The sequence below is a fragment of the Amblyomma maculatum genome, chromosome 1 (assembly GCF_055883805.1).
Source record: "Amblyomma maculatum isolate TAMU_Amacu chromosome 1, ASM5588380v1, whole genome shotgun sequence".
NCBI classification, from domain to species: Eukaryota; Metazoa; Arthropoda; class Arachnida; order Ixodida; family Ixodidae; genus Amblyomma; species Amblyomma maculatum.
In genome coordinates this window covers 351681346-351702730 of record NC_139344.1, presented here as the reverse complement: position 1 = coordinate 351702730, position 21385 = coordinate 351681346, and the positions used below count along the sequence as shown (strand labels likewise).

The following is a 21385-nucleotide window of genomic DNA, read 5'->3' as shown; positions in this document are numbered from 1 at the left end:
TCAGGAGGTAAGGGAAGCTTTAATGTTAACGTGTTGCGCGGGTGTAAATTGCGGAGCCTTAAGCTGCCAAAAAGAGACGCGCATCACTTTCAGGAAGCGGCGGAGAGTGCAATGACGGCATGCACAACAGATACGAAAACACTGGCGGTGAAGGAGCCACTTCTGTAAAGAGCGAAGGTCCATAGGTGCCTAGGTCCCTAAGTTCCCAGCCCCAAAAGATCGGGAGTATCCATCCCGTCTCCTCACTCTTTCTGCGGCGCTTTTGTATGTGCGTATATTTTCAAAGTTGTGCATTCCGCCATATTGCTCATCCGAGCATCTAGTCTCAAAGCAAAACATCGTTTGCATTCAGAAAATATGCTTAGTAAAGCTATTAAAGCAAATGCAAGCTCAATACGCTTATTTAGGGCTACCGAGTTTGCTTTACTCCAATCAAAAATACCGTTGCAGCGAATGGCCCCCTTTTTAGCAATGCATCGGCTACACCAACCCGCATCTCCAAGTGTTACTAACAAAATACACGCCGTATAGATGAGTGGCGCCACCTGTTATGTTTTGGCCTTAATAATAACACAAAATTTGTTTAAAAATTCCCATTAGAATAATCTTTTTCGATACAAATATATTTTCGCTAAGCAGTATTATATACTTAGTGAAAATAAAGGCAACAAAGGCGAGAAGTGTAGATGAAACCCTATACTTTTAATAACAGCTAAGCTCGAAATGACGTTGAGGCGTTAGATTCAGACCAGTGCACGGATGTTTTTGAGCCATGTAATGGAATTTGGCCATGGAGGCGGGAGAAGAGCTGAAGAGCGAAACGCGAAACTGCGAGAACCTATACAATAACTCTAAGCGGTGCGCCTATATTGTTCCACTCTGGCATCATGGGGTGTATCGGTGAATTTGTTACCTCACGCAAACAGCTGTCGCCATTGGGGTAGCCATAAATATTTTTCGGAGGGTGTTACACGCCGTCTGTCGAAAAACAGATAGCGAAAAAAAAAAAAAAAAGGCCAGAAGGAGGCGAGAAGAAAGATATGCGCAGCGCTCAGAAAATTTCGAGAAGTGTTCTACATCGAAACAAATCTCTGCTTACCACCTTGGCTGTCGCTATAGGAGTACGCTGAACCATGCACAACGGTGAATCTGCACAGGATGGGCTCTGGCAGTGGTGGAGGCGCCGGAGGAAACAACGCTTTCGGCCCACCGTCCGGCCTCTCGGCCAAGCTGGGAGCCGAGGGCGGTCTGTCGGCCTTCTCGCTGCTTTCGTCCAGCCCGCACCCGTTTGGGTCTCTGGAGGAGGCCACTCTCCGGCAGCGACTGCAGGCATCATCTGGGGGTGCGCAGTCGTGTCTCTGGGGAAGCAGTACCGGCGGAGGGTCCGTCCAGGAGGTGACGGCCAGGCTGCTCTTCATGGTCATCCGCTGGGTTAAGTGCTTGCCCACCTTCCAGACTCTTTCCAAGGGCGATCAGGTTGGTACCGTACTGAAATGCATGGCTCCCGCTCTGGTTTATCGATATGCTTTGCCTTGTATGATTCGATCATCTAGATATTCATGAATATTAAGCCTCGCTTCTCAGGTGTTGCGCAGGCTATATAATTGCGGGTGGGATAATAGAGTGCTGAAATCTAAATGACGACCAAAGTTTACGGGTTGGCTTACGAATCAAACTTGTTCTGAAGCGATAACACATACACTCGATATGGCTTCGTAAAAGTTCCTAATAAAAATTACCAGACTTCTCACTTCTTTTTTTTTTTTGGTACGAAGAAGCGATACTGAAGAAGAAATTTAAGAAATGGAATCAATCTGGGGGAATAAAGTTTATATTCTCTAAAACAGAATTAGGCAATTAACTGACGATTACATCTTGAAATGAAGAAATATTAAAGCACATGAGAGCATGTAGACATTTATTGCTCGAGGCCAATTCAAATATATCAGTGCCATGCATCAGGTCATGTAACCAATAGAGCATTTGCTTGCGTGCATGTGGCATGCTATACACTATGTCGACAATGCGCATTCATGGTTCTTACGATTGAAGCAGTGTCAACCTGAAGGAAAATAAAAGGCCATTCGAGAATATCTCTCGCTATTTTCAAATAGGATGTTAAAAACAGCAGGACAGCGACGCAGAAAAAGTGAACAGAACCCTACACTCGATCCAATTTCTATTCCTCTTGCTCTAAAAGCTATAGGTTATCTAGAGCGCGCAAGTGCCAGCTTTACATTTTTTGCTTACCAGCGCAGGTCGTGAAACACTTATAAATCCTGAGCTTATGCAACACGTTTTGGAAACGGCAGAAATATACCAAGCTTTCTTGGCGCAGCCAAACTAGAGCTGGAGGCTTTCGACAATTATATATACATTATACAGCTGGCGTATTTTTGTCTATGTGTATATGAAATAGCAGTTCTTTTTTCAGTGAATATTGTTTTCTAAAAGCAAATTAATTTTCTTCAGTGACCACAGCAATTACTGTGCTGCCAGTCGAAGACACCCATGGAACTCGCCACGGTGCTCACACACTTGCACTTGTGAAAAAGTTGCTATAGCGGCATAAAGAAAATTCAAGAAAATGAAACAGTGAACCGTGATATATTATCCTTTTGTTATTGCGTTGTGTAGCGCGAGAGTGCACGTGACCAGCGTACTATACCGATGCAATGGGTCTGCGTGTTAGCGGCACCGTTGTAAGCGAAGCCCAACCCTTTCAATAAACAGAATATGATCATTCTTCATGTTATTTATGCGTCATTTCATGTCAGTGTCCTTGCATACAGTGAACATTACTATCAAATAATTACCCTGAACGGCTAATAAGGGCGCGAGACACAAAACTCGATTTTCGCAATCTGCATGTCGCTGCTTTTTGTGCTTAGTACTTACGTTTATATCCTGCTGGTACTGTCAAATAAGTTACGAGCCAGCATTGTGGATATCCTCAGCTATGGCATATCTATCTTTTAATATGTGTCCAACCTCTAAGCCAGGTATTTATAGGCAGTTAGTTTTGTCATAATTCTTTTTATTAACAGCTTTTGTCGTTTTCCTTGCATCGGAAAGACCCGTGCACTTTTCCAACGCGTACCATTTCAAGCTAAATAAAATTTCCTGTTTTAAGCGGAAAACATTTAATGGCTCAGACTGTTGGCGTTTGTTCGTTCGGTCACACTATAGCTGTCAGTCAATGATGTCATCTCTGGAAACCGAAATTAACGTCATCAGAAAAAAAAAACAAAAAACACTGATCTCCAACGGAAAACGAACTACCGCCTCTCTCTCTTTTTTTTTCTTTATTGTCAACTTTAAAATCTGATTTCACACACAGAAAATATTACACGACAAACGCACATGGCTTAAAAACAACGTCAGCTCGGGCTGCGTGATTCATTAAAATTCGCGCATGTGTAGCAGCGCCTCCATTTTCGGAAGCCACTGAGGCCCTTGGTCTCGTATCTTGAAAGCATCAATGACGTTAGCAACGGATTCTCGAAGATACTGCCTTATTTTCCTCGCAACAATATCCGCGTGCCTGAAAGCCATTGGATCCCCAGCCGAGCACTTTAGTCATTTACGCCACGGCCACAGGGTCGTGAAATGCACATCATGATTCTCCTTGTCTACTATGAGGATAACAGTACCGATGACAGTGGCGCTGCAGTTAGTAATACTGATAGTGATGGCTTTAGCAATGATAATGACGGTGCATTTAGTTGATAATTACAAAGAGAGCAAACGTGATGCACCGTGTGCACCATCAACTGTCAGACTTTCGCATTTCTGTAGTGTATATAGATTCCACAGTGCTTTCGGAATATTTAGCTATTTAGTGCGCGAAATGCCGTCGTTATGGGCTACATTAATGCCTCACCAGGCACTTCTATTTAAAATATCTGGTCTCTTCTGACGATATTATCTCATTTTACTTCGAGAGCCATTATGTTTCGTTGCGTCATTTGTCGTTTTATAATCCTACTGTATAGCAGGCAGCTATTTTTCCAAAAATACGTAATCTAGTTTTTTTCTGAAAATACTCATGCAGATTTTTGTGTTATCTTCCATCCTATTTTGCAGAATGCACTATGCATGAAGTCATCAAAAGCTAATATTACAAAAATGATGGTTTAAACTCACCCATTGATCTCCACTCAGTCATTTCTCTCGCCAGCCATGTTAACCCTCTGCCATCCCCTCTCCAGAATCCGATTCCAGCACGTGGCTCTATTTATTGCTCTTCCTTATCTTGTGTTAGCATTATAAAACCCATTATAGCGAAGCAACTTATAGGGACGCTCAAGTAGCCTTCAGAATAGTATGCAGCAGCATTAGAAACAGCTTTGCTGCTGCAGGTTTCTGCCATTTAAACCAACGTTGTCGATCTTTCTTTTTTGTTGTTTTCTAATTTTTAGCATTTAGAGTTGGTTGTGGATCCTTCAGAGTGGTTTTATTTGTTCACTGCGATAGGCACAGGCGACGTAGGTTTCAGCTCTATTTTATCCTCCTGATACGTGGGGCTCTGCATACACTGCAGCTTGCAACCAAGCGGAGCCCGCCACTCATCTCGGTTATGTCACCTGATCAGATAATGTGCCAATAGTTCGCGAATATTCAGCCTCCTGAATTGCGCTCAACACATGTGAACTTTTCTTGAGATACACTTTTTAACTCAAACGAACCATCGTTGATGCTGATTATTAGGTACTCAAATAACACGACACAGCTTTTGGGAATTAACACCTTAGTAAATAAATGCAAGCGTAAAAAAAAAAAAAAAAAAAAAAACAATGGGTACCCTGTCACTTTTGCTTATTGATTCCCCTGTACACAACGGCGTATAGCGATCACGCTGGACGGGACATTCACTGAAAGACGAAGAATTCGGCATTGTATGTTCACTCGCTCTTTTCGTTTCATCAGTGTGCGTTCCTTGTCGCCTTGTACGCTTAGTGATGGCCCATAGCCAACCAGCCAAGCGGACCGCCCCTGCGCAGGTGACCCTCCTGGAGGAGTCTTGGAAGGACCTGTTCCTCCTCTACATGGCCCAATGGTCGGTGGCTGCGGACATTGTATCCTCTCTGCCAGGCCTCAAGGGCGCTCCGTCGCCCCCTACTGCGCTGCGCCTGCAGCAGCACCAGTCGCAGGCGGACGCTCTGGACGGAGGTCCATCTTCACAACACGCCGCCGAGATGCACTATATTCAAGACGTGATGCGCCGGTTGAGGCAGCTGTCTCCGGACGACACCGAATGCAGCTGCCTCAAGGCGGTCGTGCTTTTCAAACCAGGTGAATGTCACTGCTTCTTAATGTGACCTTCAAGGTTTTCACACTCTGTTTGATTGTGGTATAATGAAGATTTTGAAGTCAGTATAGGAAATCATGCCTAAGTAAAAAGAATGAAGGGGAACCGCATTGTACCACTGCACGTAAGTTGTAACCATTACAGATAGTAAGACTAAAGCATTACGTATATCTACCGAGACTAAGCACAGTCGAATAGCGACCCTGTACATAAGGCTATATACATACATAAGGCTACGATAAAGACAGCTATCAGTTGTTCATGCTCATGATGATGATGAAGTTGATAGTGAAAGGCGGTATTAGACTGGGCTTATACCTCATTTTTTGAGGTTTCAGAGCAGGTCCGCTGCTGCCTTCATTTTTAAGCACAGGATTTTCTTAGTGTGACTTTATTTATAGTAATAGAAAAAAAATGTAAGGAACGAACAAGCACAGTAAGTGAGGCGGAAGGAATTACATTTCCTGCCTATCAACACTTTAACTGTAAAATCTAAATGTTATCTTAGAGTCCTGAAATATGTAGGGTCTTCACAAGCGATTTGCCCCTGTCTGGCCCCATTTTTAAGGAGGCAGAATTCCTCATCAATATATTACCAAATTTTTAAAGATATCAATATTACACTAATATTTACTTATAAAGACGTATAAAATAAATGAATTAAATTATTAATTACTGCTTTCTGTCTATTTTATTTTTCTGTCTAGTTTTAATGCACAAAAATATCCTAAACACGGTACAGAAAACACCCAATTCTTGCTCCGCATAGTGCTAATTTAGTTGTTTTCAGATCGCTGCATTTATATGCATGATTTCAGTATAGGGCACGTCGCATGGTTTTAACATTAAGATCAGGCCGATTTAACAGATCCGTGGTGAAAGTTTACCGATGCGCTTAGAGCGTGTGAATGCGATAACAGCGTCCTCTTTGAAAGCCTTCGATTTGCGCTTAACTTGCACTGAAACGTTCTCTACAAGAGTAAACCTATTCAATTGTTTCTGTTTCGCCAGCCTCCCTGAATGTTAAGTTTTCCCTACTCTGCTGTACAGAGACCATCGGGCTGTGCGACGTCCACCCCGTGGAGATGCTACAGGACCAGGCCCAGTGCGTGCTTGGAGACTACATCCGCCACAAGCATCCACGCCAGCCGACCCGTTTCGGTCGCCTTTTGCTGCTGCTGCCCAGCCTCCGCGCCGTCTCCGCCGCCACTGTTGAGCGGCTGTTCTTCCGGGACACCATTGGCAACATCCCCATCGAGCGCATCCTAGGTGACATGTACAACATGGAGAAGGTTGACTGAAACCTGCCAAAAAAGGCGTGAAAGATGCCACAGACTGTGGCACTCACAGTATGGAGTATTCCTCCCTTCGGCGAAAATCAAAGGGCAAACGTGTTGCCACGTCCAACATATCTGCGCCTCGAGATCAAAAGTCTCGAACTCACAAGTCGTAGGCATCATGGCAAAGTGTTTTCTGCTGATAAGGAAACGCAGGTTATAAGGAGTGCCGAGAAGTCAGCTTGGAGAACCAATCTGCGGCCGTATGCTGTGCTCAAAGAGAACGGGAATGACTATAAAAGAACCGCATACGGCTGATGATATTAAACGCACGCAGAGTACAGAAGGCAGCGCTCACGTGGACGTAAGGGTGGCTTCTGCAGTGACGAAGATTCCATGTTTCATTATGTTCGCTTCACGTTTAGTGTTGTGCGTCCATCCTGACGGTGTGAAATTATAATGCAGGGCGAAGACGTGGAGCTGCCAGCGTTTGCGATCGGAAAAATGGCATGCGCGTTCAGATGTGCTGAAACAATCGCGCATGACCGGCGCCAGAATAAAGAATGATCGGTACGTGTCATGTCACTAATCTTGTTAGCGAAGACGTATTGAAAAAATTGTCATGCCTAATCTACGTGCTTCCAATGTATAACGGTACATCGAAAATTTCAAACCTTTCTGGTGTTTAAAATGAAGATGCTCATTGCTGATAAAGGTTGTTACAGGAACGACGCAACCAACGGGAATAGCAAATACATTCACGCGACAAGGCCGGGAAGCGTCTTCCCTGCTGTTGTTTCCCCTTCTTCCTATACCATGCATGGACAAAGTAGCCCAAAACAAGGGTACTAGTTCCTGACAAAATAACTAAGCAATTATACCCCAGTTCTTAATTTTGTACGCATATGCGAATAACTGACCTACGCTTTGTCGATGATGCACAAAGCTTCAAAAGCTCAACAGAAATGTGCTCGAATGCTAATGTAACCTACGTTAGGACTGCGCCTGACGGCGTAGGAGCCGTTATGAGAACTAGAGTTTTGTGCACAACTGATCTATGTGTCGTTGTGTTCCGTGTTAACCTGCAGTCTACAAACACTAGTCGTCCTATTAAGGAATACGTATCTCAAATAACATAAGAAGTATAAGAGAAGAGGGTTAAAGAAGGAAAGAAAATGGATCCAAGGGCAGCGCATGATTTTTCAGGAAGCATCTTACCTATTTAAAGGAAAAAATAGCAAAAGAAAAAAGAGCGCACCAGTATACTGGAGCACGACGAACGTATTCAAGTACGTAACAGCAAACTCAAAAGGTTATGGCTATTGCGTTTTCTTATTACCGCTTGTCGGCTGCGTCTTTCGAATTGTGAAATTTAGTTTTCAATGGAGTATAAACCAGTCGCTCTTTTTCAATACTCCAAAGTTACTCTATGTGCTCGGGCTGGAACAAAATTCAGTGCTCGAGCTGAAACAAAATGGAGTGCTCGAGAACCTGTAACCACACTGCCTCCAGCGCGTGAGTCGCTTGTTAGGTGTGAAAGATAGGCTACATCTATACACTGTCACATGTACCGCATGTGCGAGGTACTAAGGCGAAAGCCTTTAATGCCTCATCGTTTTCAGCAGAAGCTATCGGCAGAGGCTTTTGTCAGAAGGTGTCAAGTTTTCAAGGGAGATGGTTAAAAATAGATAAATAAACCTTGTCTCCACCGGGAATTGAACCTCCATGCCTTGCCCCAGCCGGGCGTTTAACCAGTTGCACCGCACCCCGGATCGTAAACCGCTCTTCACAATTCCCCTTGTCTACCGTGAGGATAGCGAGATTCCGCGAGTGGGAGATAGTGTGCCTGGATTATCCCGCAGGAAACTTTGCGCACGGAGCAGTGAATTGACACCTATAATATCTTCACTGAAATATATTTTAAGGCTGACACTTGCCGGGATCGTGCATAATAATTGAAAGAAAAATTAGCTTCAAGTACAGTAGGAGGAAGAAGCACCACGCCACCTCTGTATGTGGACGGTTACTTTGAAAGCAGCTGTCGCATTTTCATTGTACATTTTAGTAAGAGAAGCGAATACTATTTTTTATTTTTTAACTGCGAACGCAAACGGAACAGCATTTTCACAGAAATTGCTAAGGCTCACCCGACCAATAGTCTGCATGGGTCTTCGGTTGTAGCCTCATACGACGGCTGGCGCAGGTTACCAGATCAGCCATGATCGGCTTGGAAGAAATTGAACTAAAACCCTACAGCCGGCAGTATCTCATTAAATGGTGCATTGGCAAATTATGGTCCATTAGCATAGGTCTCAAAGAACGTATACAACAATTTGCTGCATTTGGTGCGATATTTGAACCCGAATATGACGGTAGCTTTCACGCAGTAATTTCTAATGTCCGGCTGGCAAATTGATGGGGCGATTGATGTCTTGGCTAGCGATAACAAATAAATAAATAAAGGTCATTATTATGTTTCACCCTAAACTGTGGTTTCCACGCACGCTCATTGGTCGCCGCCGCACCCATTTTAGATGTTTTACCTCACTTTGTTTTATCGTGGTAGCTTTGTAGGCAAATTGGCCTCAATAATGCTATCACGTCATACCCTTAGATGCGGAGCTTGAGTGCCTGTATGAGTGCCATAGAATAAGCGCATGCGGAGGAAATTGTAAAGGTGTCGGCAGAAGTACACAGCTTGCAGACTGTCGGAATGACTTCACGCTGGTGATAGCCTGCAGAGGTGGGCAACCCCATCAGGTCGACCTATAAACCTCAAAACAATCTCATCTTCACTGATCTAAGAGAGGTGAACGTGAGGTCGGTCATAGGTTAAAATCTTTTGAGTGAGGTCAGCAAATCGGACCTCAACCTTATGCGTGAGTTTGAGGTTGAGTGGGGTCGTCTTTAGGTGATGTCGGCCTTTGAGGTCGCGGCTTTTCGTAGTTGTCATAGCTTACGTGACAATTGTATGGTTACCCTCTCTGCCTTTCTATTCTATTTTCTCTCTCTCTCTTTCTCATGGCTTACTCTGAGGAGTACTCCTTTTGAACCAAAGCTGAAGTGCACCGTCTAGGACGGCTCTGCAGAGCTGCTTTTTGGGGATCGGCTGGCCACTTTAGGAAGACAGCGAATCCTGCAGCCCGCTCCAAACTTTTGCGATTCCAGCGCGTTCCGACAGCCAGAACTTACAGGACGGCATTCTTGGAAGGAGTGCTGTTACCCCTCTGCATTGTGTTCGTTGGCGATTATTCTTTTAGTCATATAATTAACGCGCATGACAGAAGTTAGACCAACGAGTTGCCTTGCGGACGACCAGCCATCTCTTTCTCCCTACGAGTGGGAAGTAGTGCTTTGCTTCTCTTTTCCCAAGCATGGCAGGTAGCGCGTGGCTTCTTCGTGCACCATGTCTTGACGGTGGTAAGTCTGTACACCATTAAGCTGTCTGACACCTTTTTGTAGACGATAGGGCGCAAAGTCATAATGCACTAAAAAAGAAATCAAAACGAAAATGCAATACTTTTTATTTTCCAGCAATATGTATACAGAAAGCTGTAATTCACGTTTTCTCGGGGAAGCTAATTAACATCATGAATGACAAAAATATATGCGGGACCCTCCAGAAACCACTGGCGTTGCAGGTTCTTCCACGTGCAAATCGTGCCAAGCCTACCAAATACCATGAAAAAGCAGTTCATCGCAGCTGAATGCAACAAACGACATATTGTTTATCGCAATATAGCGCTCTGAACACTATTTTTAATTCCGATTTATTAGATAATTGACTATAGAGCAGCTATGCATTTTTGCTATTCACATTGGGATCAAACATGTTGCGCTAACTAGTAAAGGGATTAAGAAAATGCAGACAGAATTTCTCCTAGAAACAAATCCCATGCGTGATATCAGATTTTCAGGAAAACCCGCGAACAAAGAACAACAAACATGACCGCTTTCTAGGCCTACTGTATACGGCAGCGCTGCTAAAGAGTGTTTTTAATCAACGAATTGCGCTCGGCCGCGTGCTATTTCTTTTGCATTTCACGATTTCTTTCAACTATTAGAAAAAAAGGTCACACAGATGGCGCGCTGATATAAAAAAATGATTGGATTGGCTCTTTCTTAACCATGTACAGCTAACTTTACAGAATGTATTGCGTCCTAGAGGGGATATTTAATGTGCGTGGTTATTCTTAGTTAATTATGTACATAAGTGGACTAATCAAAGACTCTAAGGAGCACCACATAATGACATTCAAAGTGCATTTAGCTTCACATATAAACTTTTCCTTGCTTTTGTAAACCCTTTGCTCAAGCTATTAGGATGAATACCGTTGTCATTTGTTTTTCGTAATTAGAAGTTATAATGGTATAGTCACCAGATTAGCATGGGAAAATTCTTGACAGATGGATCTTAGTTACGATTTTGAAGCCTAATTTACTGACCCCTTTTTTTCCTTGGATGCCTAGCATTCGACCTCAACCTCACATTGTGAGTTTGAGGGGAGGTTAAGTGAGATCGATAGTATACTGTTTTGAAAATTGAGGTGAGTTGGTGAGGTTTAGGGGAGGTCGAAGCTGTTGAGGTCAAATGCCATCCTCTGCCTATATATGCTACAAAACCGAGCACAAGACAACGTTTTCTTCGTGTATTTTTTCTTTCAATCTTGAAAACCAAAGACCCGCTGGGCGCTAATTCCGAAAGTGATCGATGTGTAGAGAGAGGCAGTCTGTGAGCTTCGTTTAGAAAAATTGTTTGGCCGGATATGTACGCAAACGGAGACCTTGGGGACCATACAACCGACTAGCTTGTGGACCTATACGTTAAGAACAGCTCATTTGTGACCTCAGATGCTCAGCACAAGCACGAGGACAGGTGTGCTGAGACACATGAAGGGTCCTGCTTCTTCCTCTGGCTCCAGGCTGGGTGATAACGGGTTCACATCCAAGGCCAGCGAGCAGGCAGTACCAAGTACGGCTGCCGCTCCGCTGAATACGGTGTATACCACTTCGGCCACGAGTGCCTTGAGCTCTTCTTCCTGGAATAAGAGCACAGCAGCACGACTGACATCCCCGAAGGTTTTTCGAACCCCGTCCAGGTGCTTCCACATCTGGGGCACCGTTGTCCATTCGGCGTATTTAGCGGCCGTAGCTAGTACGCTCTGCCCGAATGTCATTGCACCCCAATAAGCAGGCGTTGGGAAATAGAACTGGCCGGTGCCGCGTAGAATCTTGAGGCGTGATGTCCACAAAATGCAGTTGGTCACGTGGTATAGGTTAGGGGGCCTCTTAAACATCGCCCTGGAAAACGCGGTTGTAACGTAAAGGGCGAACCGAGCAGGAAACCCCGTGTATCTGTGTCTGCACTCGTCCTGGACAGAGAAAATAACAAGGTTAAATGCGGCAGCTTTGAGGTCAGCTCAGAAGTGCGCTTTGCAAATTGGTAGCACAAAGCAATGTTTTCCTGAAAGGCTGCGGTGACGCTAAAGCTATGTGAATGAAAACGCCCTCACAAGTGCTCTCAACAGCAACCACACGACCGAAGCAGGAGTGGACGAGCTGTTCGAACCATTGTAAAGATGCAACAAGTTAAATAGTTTTACTTTAACTGAACAAAACTGAACAAAATGGTAATGTAGAATGTAAGAGGCTTTAATAGCAAGATCGAGTGCTCATTACGAAGCCCTAAACATAGGATGTATATGGAAAGCAGCATTTGGTGCTGTTTCTGTATACTTAAGTTAATTGAGGAGTTAACTAGCATCATCAAGCTACTTCACTCTGAAAAGTGAGTTATGTGACAAATGCTGCTTCCATTCGTGTCCACGACGCCTGCACACAAGTTTCCGAATTTGTGGCTTTCACGCACAAAAACCAGCTCTCCTTAATAATGACCCCTTGGTGAATAGCCGAATCTTAACTTCGAGAAGGCAAATCTTAGGGGTGGGTTGGCAGCCGGAGCAAAGTGTTTTTAACTTTTACACAAGAACCACAAAACATTCTCTACGGATGTGTTGGAGTAAGCCCGAACGGCCAGATAGCACGTTCTGTATACCTGGGAGACGAGAACAATTCCAACTAAGATAACGGTGAATAATAGTAAATGGTGGCTGCTCTGGAGTCTTACCTCACCACCACAGTCCAGAAGCATGCGCTTCAGCTGGTCGTAGAGAGCGACAGGAGTGGCCGGCAGTCCGCAGGAAGCGTACGTTGACCATTCGCACTCGAACTGGGTATCGGGTGACTCGAAAAACACCAGGACGCAGAGGCAAGCCACCCTTCGTTGCTTGTGGCCGCGATGTTGGACAATGGTCTCATGCCGCACGTCGATCTGGACTACGCTGGTGTCTTCGGGAAAGCAGGAGGCGACATCGTGGGCTTCTGCAGAGTGAGGTTAGTAAGGAGGAAATGAATAACATGCATGGCATACGTTTCAAGAGTTCCAAATCTGCAGGGACCAAGTTTAGGTGTTGACAAACCTAGTAGACCAATCTTGACAGACCTTTACAGGCGAAGTTTAGGTGTCGCCCATATTTAGGAGCCTGAAAGTCATAGACAGCCGCGACATTACTGTGTGCCGGACAGAACAGAGGACGAATTGAAATTCGAAGCGAGTTAACTTAAATTGCAGTGTATACTCGATATTTAGGCGCATTCTAACCGGCGAGTCGCAGAGATCGCGCGTCCGATTACGTTCGAATTGATAGCGTTCATATACCCGAAGGCAAAGAACATGATCGAGGTTTGAACCAGCAAAGTGTACAGCATCTAACTTGCGAAACGCCATGCGACCTGAAGAGTTGGTGAAAACAGAGAACAATTAAGCTCGTCGCGTTTCGCTCTATAAACATTCGTGGCCAGCTCACCGGAAACCAGCCCAAGAATGTTAAGTGCGCATTTCGTTTTTTTTTTTTTTTAATCGTTAAATTGAACCATAAAAAGTAATTTTTAGTTCGAAAATGGAGCTGTATATTTTACACTCTCTTTGCAATGACTATTTGCGTCATTTGCCTGGAGGCGTATCTCATCAAACAGCACTTTCATAGAAGCACATGCACGCAGTTTTTTCAAGGGTTGCACAAAATTAATTTTTTAATTGTTCATTGTTCATTCCCCAATATTGTCATCACAGGATTTAGAGGACAAGGCGAGATGGAACGAGTATTAACACTAAAAGAGCTGACACCGGCACTGCATTAATACAGTTCTGTAATGAAGCAAGCCGGGATGCCGGAAGCAGACATGAAGTACACACACACACACACACACACACACACACACACACACACACACACACACACACACACACACACACACACACACACACACACACACACACACACACACACACACACACACACACACACACACACACACACACACACACACACACACACACACACACACACACACACACACACACACACACACACACACACACACACACACACACACACACACACACACACACACACATATATATATATATATATATATATATATATATATATATATATATATATATATATATATATATATATATATGTATATACAATTTCTTGATAGTTTACGTCTGTGTTGTGTCTCACCTTGTTCGCTTTGGTCCTGTTTTTCGCGCTGCAAAGTATGAATCCACACCAACTAGCCCTACTTTTCGGTTATTATTAAAGTCTTTATTCATCTTTTGTGCTGCGGTAAGCATTGAACAAATCACTTCCCACGGGCAAGGCGGATGCCAAAGCTATTACGTCACATGGCACCACCCATAATCAATGCCTCTTCTCAATTCTTTCTTTACCAATGAACTAGAGAGGCGAATTTCTTGTATTCTTCGCTTTGCTATCTTCCAAAAGAGGCTGGAGCGCTCCGAAAACGGACGCCGATGGCGCGAAACTATAGCTGCTAGCCATGAAGGAATAATGCCGTAATAGAATGACTCCTCGATTAGCGGCTTTCTAGGGCCTTTACCCTCATCCTCGATTACTTGCATCATGCAACTTTCTGGGAAACTGCAAACAAACAAATATTTTTACTTAATTATAAAACTATAACGAAGGACTGTTTGTAGCGCCATCTATTGAGGCTTGGTTTGTGGGGTTTAACGTCTCAAAACGACTCAGGCTATGAGAGACGCCGTAGTGGAGGACTCGTAGAAAACACTATCTACTCACATGAAGTCATAAAATTACCACTTGATGGCGCCATCATAATAAACCGCATTTTTGTTACCACTTTTCATCTTATTTAGCAAAACGTCTAATCTCCTTTAGTAGTGGACGTCGAATTTTCTGCAGTATAGCTGCCCCATCATATCTGTGTCGAAAGAAATTTGGTGGCTCTCATAAAAAGGCGGAAAAAATATAAATAAAACGTGCGTTTAAAATGTTCGCCTATTGCGTCATACTGCCTTCCACTTATTTAAGCGTCTTGTTCATGCGAATCCACCAGGAAAAAAAGAATAATGACGTTCAAAAGAGCCATATTCTTTCTGTAGCTGTGTTCTTGTATGAGCTGGAATTCACCGATATAAACTTTAATGGGGTGGAGCACACTAGAACATCTAACGAAGGAGGAAACAGCAGTTCTCAGCTCTGGAAGATCGATTAGGATATTACCTACAAGTCTGTGGGGTAAAAAACAATTAAGGGTGCAATAACAATAAAAATGTAGTCTTTATACGACGTTGAAGGAAGCAAACATTATTTCCCACAGGTGAGTTTGAACGGTATATATAGGGTAATGTTTTTTTTTTTTTTTTCATCCTTAAAGAATTTATACCCATACCTTACAGACCTTTTCAATCGTTACAGATCTTTGTCTTTACTATAGATAGATTTATTTATTTGAGTATGCCTCAAAAGCCAAATGGCCTAAGCGAGCTCACACCAGGTCAGATACATCACAAAAAACAAATGAAGAGACACCTAAAAAAGACATGAAAACAGCAGTTAGGCAAATATATCCATGTCAATAAATGTCACGCTATACAGGATATGTAAAGGAGTCATCAGACAGATGGCATGCAAATCTGGGTAAGAGCTGTAGAAACATTTTGAGGCTTTGTATGTGGCACACGAAATTTCAGCGACATCAGTAAGGTGCCACAATCAATAGAGCCGCGCACTGTGTGTCACGCACGAGTCGCCTGTCACTAAGAGTAGACATGTTGAGATCCGCAAGAGAGAATCATAGTCGTAAAAACGCCGGCGACAAATATATCTGTCGTAAAGGATGCGCATGAACTTACGCTGCGGATTTTCAGTTTTCGTGCAATAGGTGACAAATACGCTATTCCAGGCTACTGACGCGAACTCAAGAGGAGGTCTCACGAGATCACAGTTTATAGAGTGCGCAGACAGTCGTACCATGGAAATATTTTTGTTAGTCTATAGATAAGACCAATATGTATGAATGCTCGTACCACAGTTGCTACGCTGTGATGATGTAGAAGTGACTAAGTTTGGCAGCATTACAACGTGCTGCGACGTCACTTTATAAGATCGGAAAGTGGGAAAGCAACATCAAGAGATGTCAACTTATATTTTTAATGCCGGATTTATACGACAAATACAAAATGAAAAAAGAAACTTAGTACATTGGTTGGTGTTCGATATGGGATGGACAGGGCATGTAGTGCGTAGAGAGGACAATCGATGGTCGCTTAGGGTAACAAACTGGATTCCAAGGGAAGGAAAGCGTAGCAGGGGGCGGCAGAAAGTTAGGTGGGCGGATGAGGTTAAGAAGTTCGCAGGGGTCAAGTGGATGCAGCTAGCACAGGACTGGATTAAGTGCAGGAGATAGGAGAGGACTTCATCCTGCAGTGGCTATAGTCCCGCTGATGATGATTATGATAACAATTTATTTTGATTATTATTACTTATTTTTATTTTCGTTTTAGACAGCTGAGATTAGGACTGAACAGAGATTTATAACTTCTTTTGAATTTAAACACGTAAGAAGTCAGTGCCAATTTAAGAGATGCCAGTTCGCAGTTTCTGCAATAAGTTTCAGTCATCAGACAAGACGAATATTGTGGCGCTTATCCCACTACACAAATTATTTATATCAGACACAACAGAGCAATTTTCACTTACTGTGACCACAGACTGCGGCTAAACTAATTATCAATAAGTCAGAAAGAAAAACGTCAAGAGATTATAGTTCATTGTGCGGAATTTAGCGTTTTCAACGTTTTTTTTTTTTACTCTCGATTAATTTTGGTGTCTTAATCTTCGGATATAGACCCTATTTAATGCTTCAGCGAAGGGTGCTCGAATTCCGACCTCCAGGACATGGGTTTGATCCCGGCCATGACGGTTATCTCGAAATGCAAGACTCCCATATAAAGTGCGATGTCAGTGTAGATGAAGAAACCCAGGTGGCTTCAATTTTAGCAGCCCTCCCTCGTGCCTGAATCTTTTTGGAACGTACCACTCTGTCTACCAAACCAAACCAGTAGATTTTCGGATACGGCTATCCTGGCTTTCTTAACTGACACTTATCACAAATTTTCGCGTTTTTTTCCTCTACATTACATCAGATTCGTGCTTTATGTCGCCAAACTCTCTGTTCTGCCCTCACCCTCTCTACATGTAATCTAATATGATTACTACCCGGAGTGGTAAAGCGAATAAATGAATAAATATATTCGAGCAAGTTAACAGGATGCCCTCTCAGCAGTACGTGCCTTTGAATTAGCACTAGAAATAACACCCTAATTTTAAACTTTATAAAAACAGAAGTGGCAGGGCACACATCACATACTAAACACCTTTTCGCCTGAGGATGCAGAAATAGTTCTGACCACGTGATGTTGACTGCATAGCTTCTTCAGTTCGTAGCGCAGGTTTCGCTCATTACAGCTTTGCACGATTTCGTCAGAGCACCACTCAAGGGTTAGGACGGACTTAAAAAAAAAAAAAAAAAAAAAAGAATGAAAAGTACAAAATTTTTTTCTTTTTTTTGCTTTCATTGAAGACCTATCAACGTTGCACTGTTTGACGAAAAGAAACATAGCAAAATGTATGCATCACAGCACGATAAAAGGAGTCGTGAACACTCACCGTAATTTTTGTCCCCGCAGAAGATAATCGCAAAAGCTGGATGCTTATTCAACCTCTTCGCCACCCGCAGGCGTAAACATAGTTCTTCGACAAGCCTCCTGTTAGTTTCGAGGTCGCCAAGTTTGTCCTTTTGAACAAAATGAGAAAGAAGGTAGAAGAAAAAGAAATTCAGGAAGTTTACTAAAAGTCGTAGCACATTGTTCATTGTTTTTCCAAATTCATTCAAGTCATCCTCACTGAAGCTTTTCGAGACTAAAAACCTCTGAACAACAACATGACGCACCAATAGCCGTCCTTTTCGGCATGCGTGGATATATAATCACGCAATGAGTGGCACATAAAATTCGAAGAAATGTATTTCATACAGGCGATACATTTCAATTGCTTGACTTTTGATTAAAATCCTAACAGCCTTCCGCGGCGGTCCAAAATTTCAGTGTGCACGAGACTCATGCACAAGCCTTTTTGATCGGCGAGTGGCGTTTTTGTAGTGGTGGGTAGCCGCTTGCGTATATATAAGATCTTCAGACGCGTCCCTTGTCAAATTTCTTTTTCCGAAGGTTTTTATCAAACACCTTTAAGGAAAAACCCTCATGCATAAAATGTACCATCTCCACCTTAAAGATTTCTCTAGAAATACAAATAGAGTAACACAATTCTCGCCTCAAGCTCTTGATCAATTATACCTCCTCGTCAATTCGTTTAGAAAGCTGTGATGACGCTCGAAAGTGGATGTACTGTGCTTTTTGGCTCCAATCCTTCCTCTCCATAAATCTGACTCTGTATAGTTATGTTCTTTGCGCTGCTGACTGAATAACTGCTGCGAAGGAACCAACACTGAAAGAAAGGACAAAAAATTCCTTCAAACAGCAACACTAACTATAGCTGTCTTTCGAGCCTGATGTCCACATGCATACAGACGAATGTTATATGTAATCATTTCTTTGTAAACAGAGACTCCTTCTTGCGCGCCAGTTCAGTTGTTGTCGTCTTGAAAACTACATGGAGGGAGGCGTGTTCTCGACGTGCAACGAGATTCAGAAAGTTATGAAGCATATGAAATGTGCCTATAATTATCGTGACTCAATGAATGACTAAAACGTGCGGGTTTATAAAGAGATGGCAACATTACCTGCAGAAGCACAAAGAAGCGAAGCCCCTTGCTCTGCATTGGCAGCGTCGCCTCTTCCCCGCCCGCGCGCGCATAGTTGAAGAGGTCATCGGCGTGAGGTCCCTCGATGACGTCCCTTTCTGCCAGGCTGCGGTCCACGAGCCCATCTCTCAAGGTCCCCATCCCCGGTCGCTTCGCCCTCTTCTTCTTCTTCGTGCAAAGTGTCGGCTGATTAAGGCCTCGAAAGGTTGGGTAATTAATAAAGACTCGGTTCTTTATTAATTATTATTTATTAAGCAGCGCTGAAGAATTGCCTCGCATTAAAAAAATTAAATCGTAGCATTGTTTACAGTGAATTGAAATTCTTGTCGAAGAAAGCCGGACTCTTGAGAGAGCGGTGCGCCTAAGTACAATAGCATTCGCTCCTAAATATGATCGAATTATAAAGAATACCGTTCAATGAATGTTTATATATTTGCTAATAGGCTTTTTTTAGATTTTGTTTTTGTAGCGAGAGCTACATTGGCCACAGCCTCACCATTCAGCCGTGCCTGTCGATGCCTGTCCGGTGCCTGTCCGTGCCTGTCCGAAGAGCGAAGAAAAAAGAAGTCGTGGGAGGCGGTAGCTGGCAGCTGACTTGGCCGAACACTAGTTGGACGTAGGGCTTCCTGACATTACGTTTGGCAGGAGCTGCCAACTCATATGGGAGGGTGATGTCAGGATCAGCCTGCCAAGACCCTTGCATTCACGTTATCCCTAGGCCACGCAGGCACGTTCATACCGCTCGGTTAAAGCGGGGCTTTATATGTTGGATGATATAGCTTACGCTATCGCGTCATCGCGAAGGTGGGAGTGAAAACAGAGAGAAAGAGGTGCCATAGTGGAGGGCTCCGGACCATCTTGCGGTAGAGGCATCCGCCTTATCCCACTTTAGGGGTCAAAAGTGCCCCCTATGTTATAAATAAAGCTGAAACCATAGAGTAAACTACTATGTGCAAAAGCCATTTCTTTACTTTCAAGCCGAACCTAAGCGTAGCCATGGAGATAGCTCTAGCGTAACTCCAAATTTAACCACGAGCTAAACCCCAGCTGATTTTTTTTTTTTTTCGTTTTTAGAAACCCCGGTGTGCAGTTTGAAGCACCCGATTTTGGCGTCAAAAATAAAATGCTGCAGTGTGAAATTTGAGACAGTATCGAATAGCTATGTATAGACGTGTAGCTCATTTAAGCAACTAATGTAGGAATATTAATTCGTCAAATGAAAAACTATGCTTAAATTCAAGAAAAAGCACTCGTATACCGGGGAAGCTTGTATGACAATCGACTTCAGGACAAGAGGCTCAAATATGGCTGCATCACGTAACCTACATTTAGAGCTAAATAATAGCTATTCAAATATAACACTATCACAACACCCTGTAGGTTATAAAGTGATGTTGATCAATCGTGAGTCAACACTATCATTATTTTTACTGACTGCGTCAAGTCAGAATCAGCCATTAATGAGCCACTGATTTAACACTTGATGAAACAAGTTGAAAATTAGCGTCGACAAGAAAACAAAAATGATTAAGTTTCAGTATCATAGTATCGCACAGCAGCATGACAGCGGTTTCAGGTTTCTGTTAGGCTTTTCTTCTCGCTACACTAAAGCACAAGGTTTTTAGTAGCTTACGAGTTTGTCGAAATTCTCGCAATCAACCCTCCATTTTAAACAGCCCATGAGAAAGAGCGGAGCTATTTTCGAGTTATGAAAAAGACGTGCCGAATGGTTGTGCTTTAACGCCCAGATTGTCGGAAATTAGGAACGTATAACGCGGAAGCGAAGACAGCCTCACTAAAAGTTTAAAGCTGAGCCGCAGGATGCCCTAGCTCCTCCCGTCCTAAATTACAAGTACAAAACTACAATGCCAGAAGTACACATCCAAAATTACAAGCGGAATGTTCAAGCCTTGACAAGCCAGCGAAAACTTAGGGGACACTTAAGGTCAAGAGCATGCTGATTAAAATGGAGCTACAGAGACCCAAAGATCATTTGAGGAACCCCAGGTTAACCTTCATCGAAGCATCGAGCCAGTAGGGAGCATAAATTAGCAAGCGTATTAACTCTCGTAATTACTATGTCTAAATGCAAGTAGTAATACGATGCGACAGACTATCGCAAAAGGCCTTCCCTTAACTAAGTCGCATGAGCGTGCCTCAGTGACCCAGGGCCCGGGGCAGCCTGTCTGTGTCTGACTCGTGGCCCCCAGATAAGGGTTCAACTCCATAAATTTTGCGGTAAAGTTATTTTAATTGAAGCATAATTATTTACATGACATTATATTTGTTATGATGCTATTTAAAACGTATTTCTTACCTGGAGAATTCAAATAATGTATATTTTTATAGCTCGCTATGCTGTAGCTCCAGGGATGATGTCACGCCGACTCCAACAATAATGACTCACCCCCCCCCCCCCCCCCCCCCCCGTTAACAACTCCGACCTGCCGTTTTCCCACAGAGAGCTAGTTAACATATTGCGTCGATAAGCTTTGAGACTCAGTCAGGTCAAATTTCCAGGCAGTGTTTGGTGGTAAGGCGTTCCGATCAATTAATCTGCTCGACAAGGAGGAATATGTTT

General features: G+C 43.4%; 2 protein-coding genes across 3 annotated transcripts in view; one reads left to right on the top strand and one right to left on the bottom strand.

Annotated features, from left to right (window-relative positions):
- Nucleotides 1-7159, top strand: part of dsf (nuclear receptor dissatisfaction) — a 33502-nt gene extending 26343 nt beyond the window's left edge. For both annotated transcript variants that reach the window (XM_084587161.1, XM_084587160.1), the window contains exons 5-7: nt 1158-1476; nt 5004-5295; nt 6362-7159. In XM_084587161.1, the coding sequence (XP_084443287.1) occupies nt 1158-1476; nt 5004-5295; nt 6362-6612 (862 nt within the window). In that variant the 3' untranslated portion in view covers nt 6613-7159. The remainder of the gene's footprint in view (nt 1-1157; nt 1477-5003; nt 5296-6361) is intronic.
- Nucleotides 7160-11435: 4276 nt separating this feature from the next.
- Nucleotides 11436-18945, bottom strand: LOC146207769 (uncharacterized). Its single transcript, XM_084577591.1, has 4 exons — nt 18784-18945; nt 17652-17778; nt 12716-12969; nt 11436-11960 (listed from the first exon to the last, which is right to left on the bottom strand). The coding sequence occupies exons 1-4, from the start codon at nt 18943-18945 to the stop codon at nt 11436-11438; spliced, it is 1068 nt and encodes a 355-aa protein (XP_084433717.1).
- Between the last annotated feature and the right edge of the window lie 2440 nt (nt 18946-21385).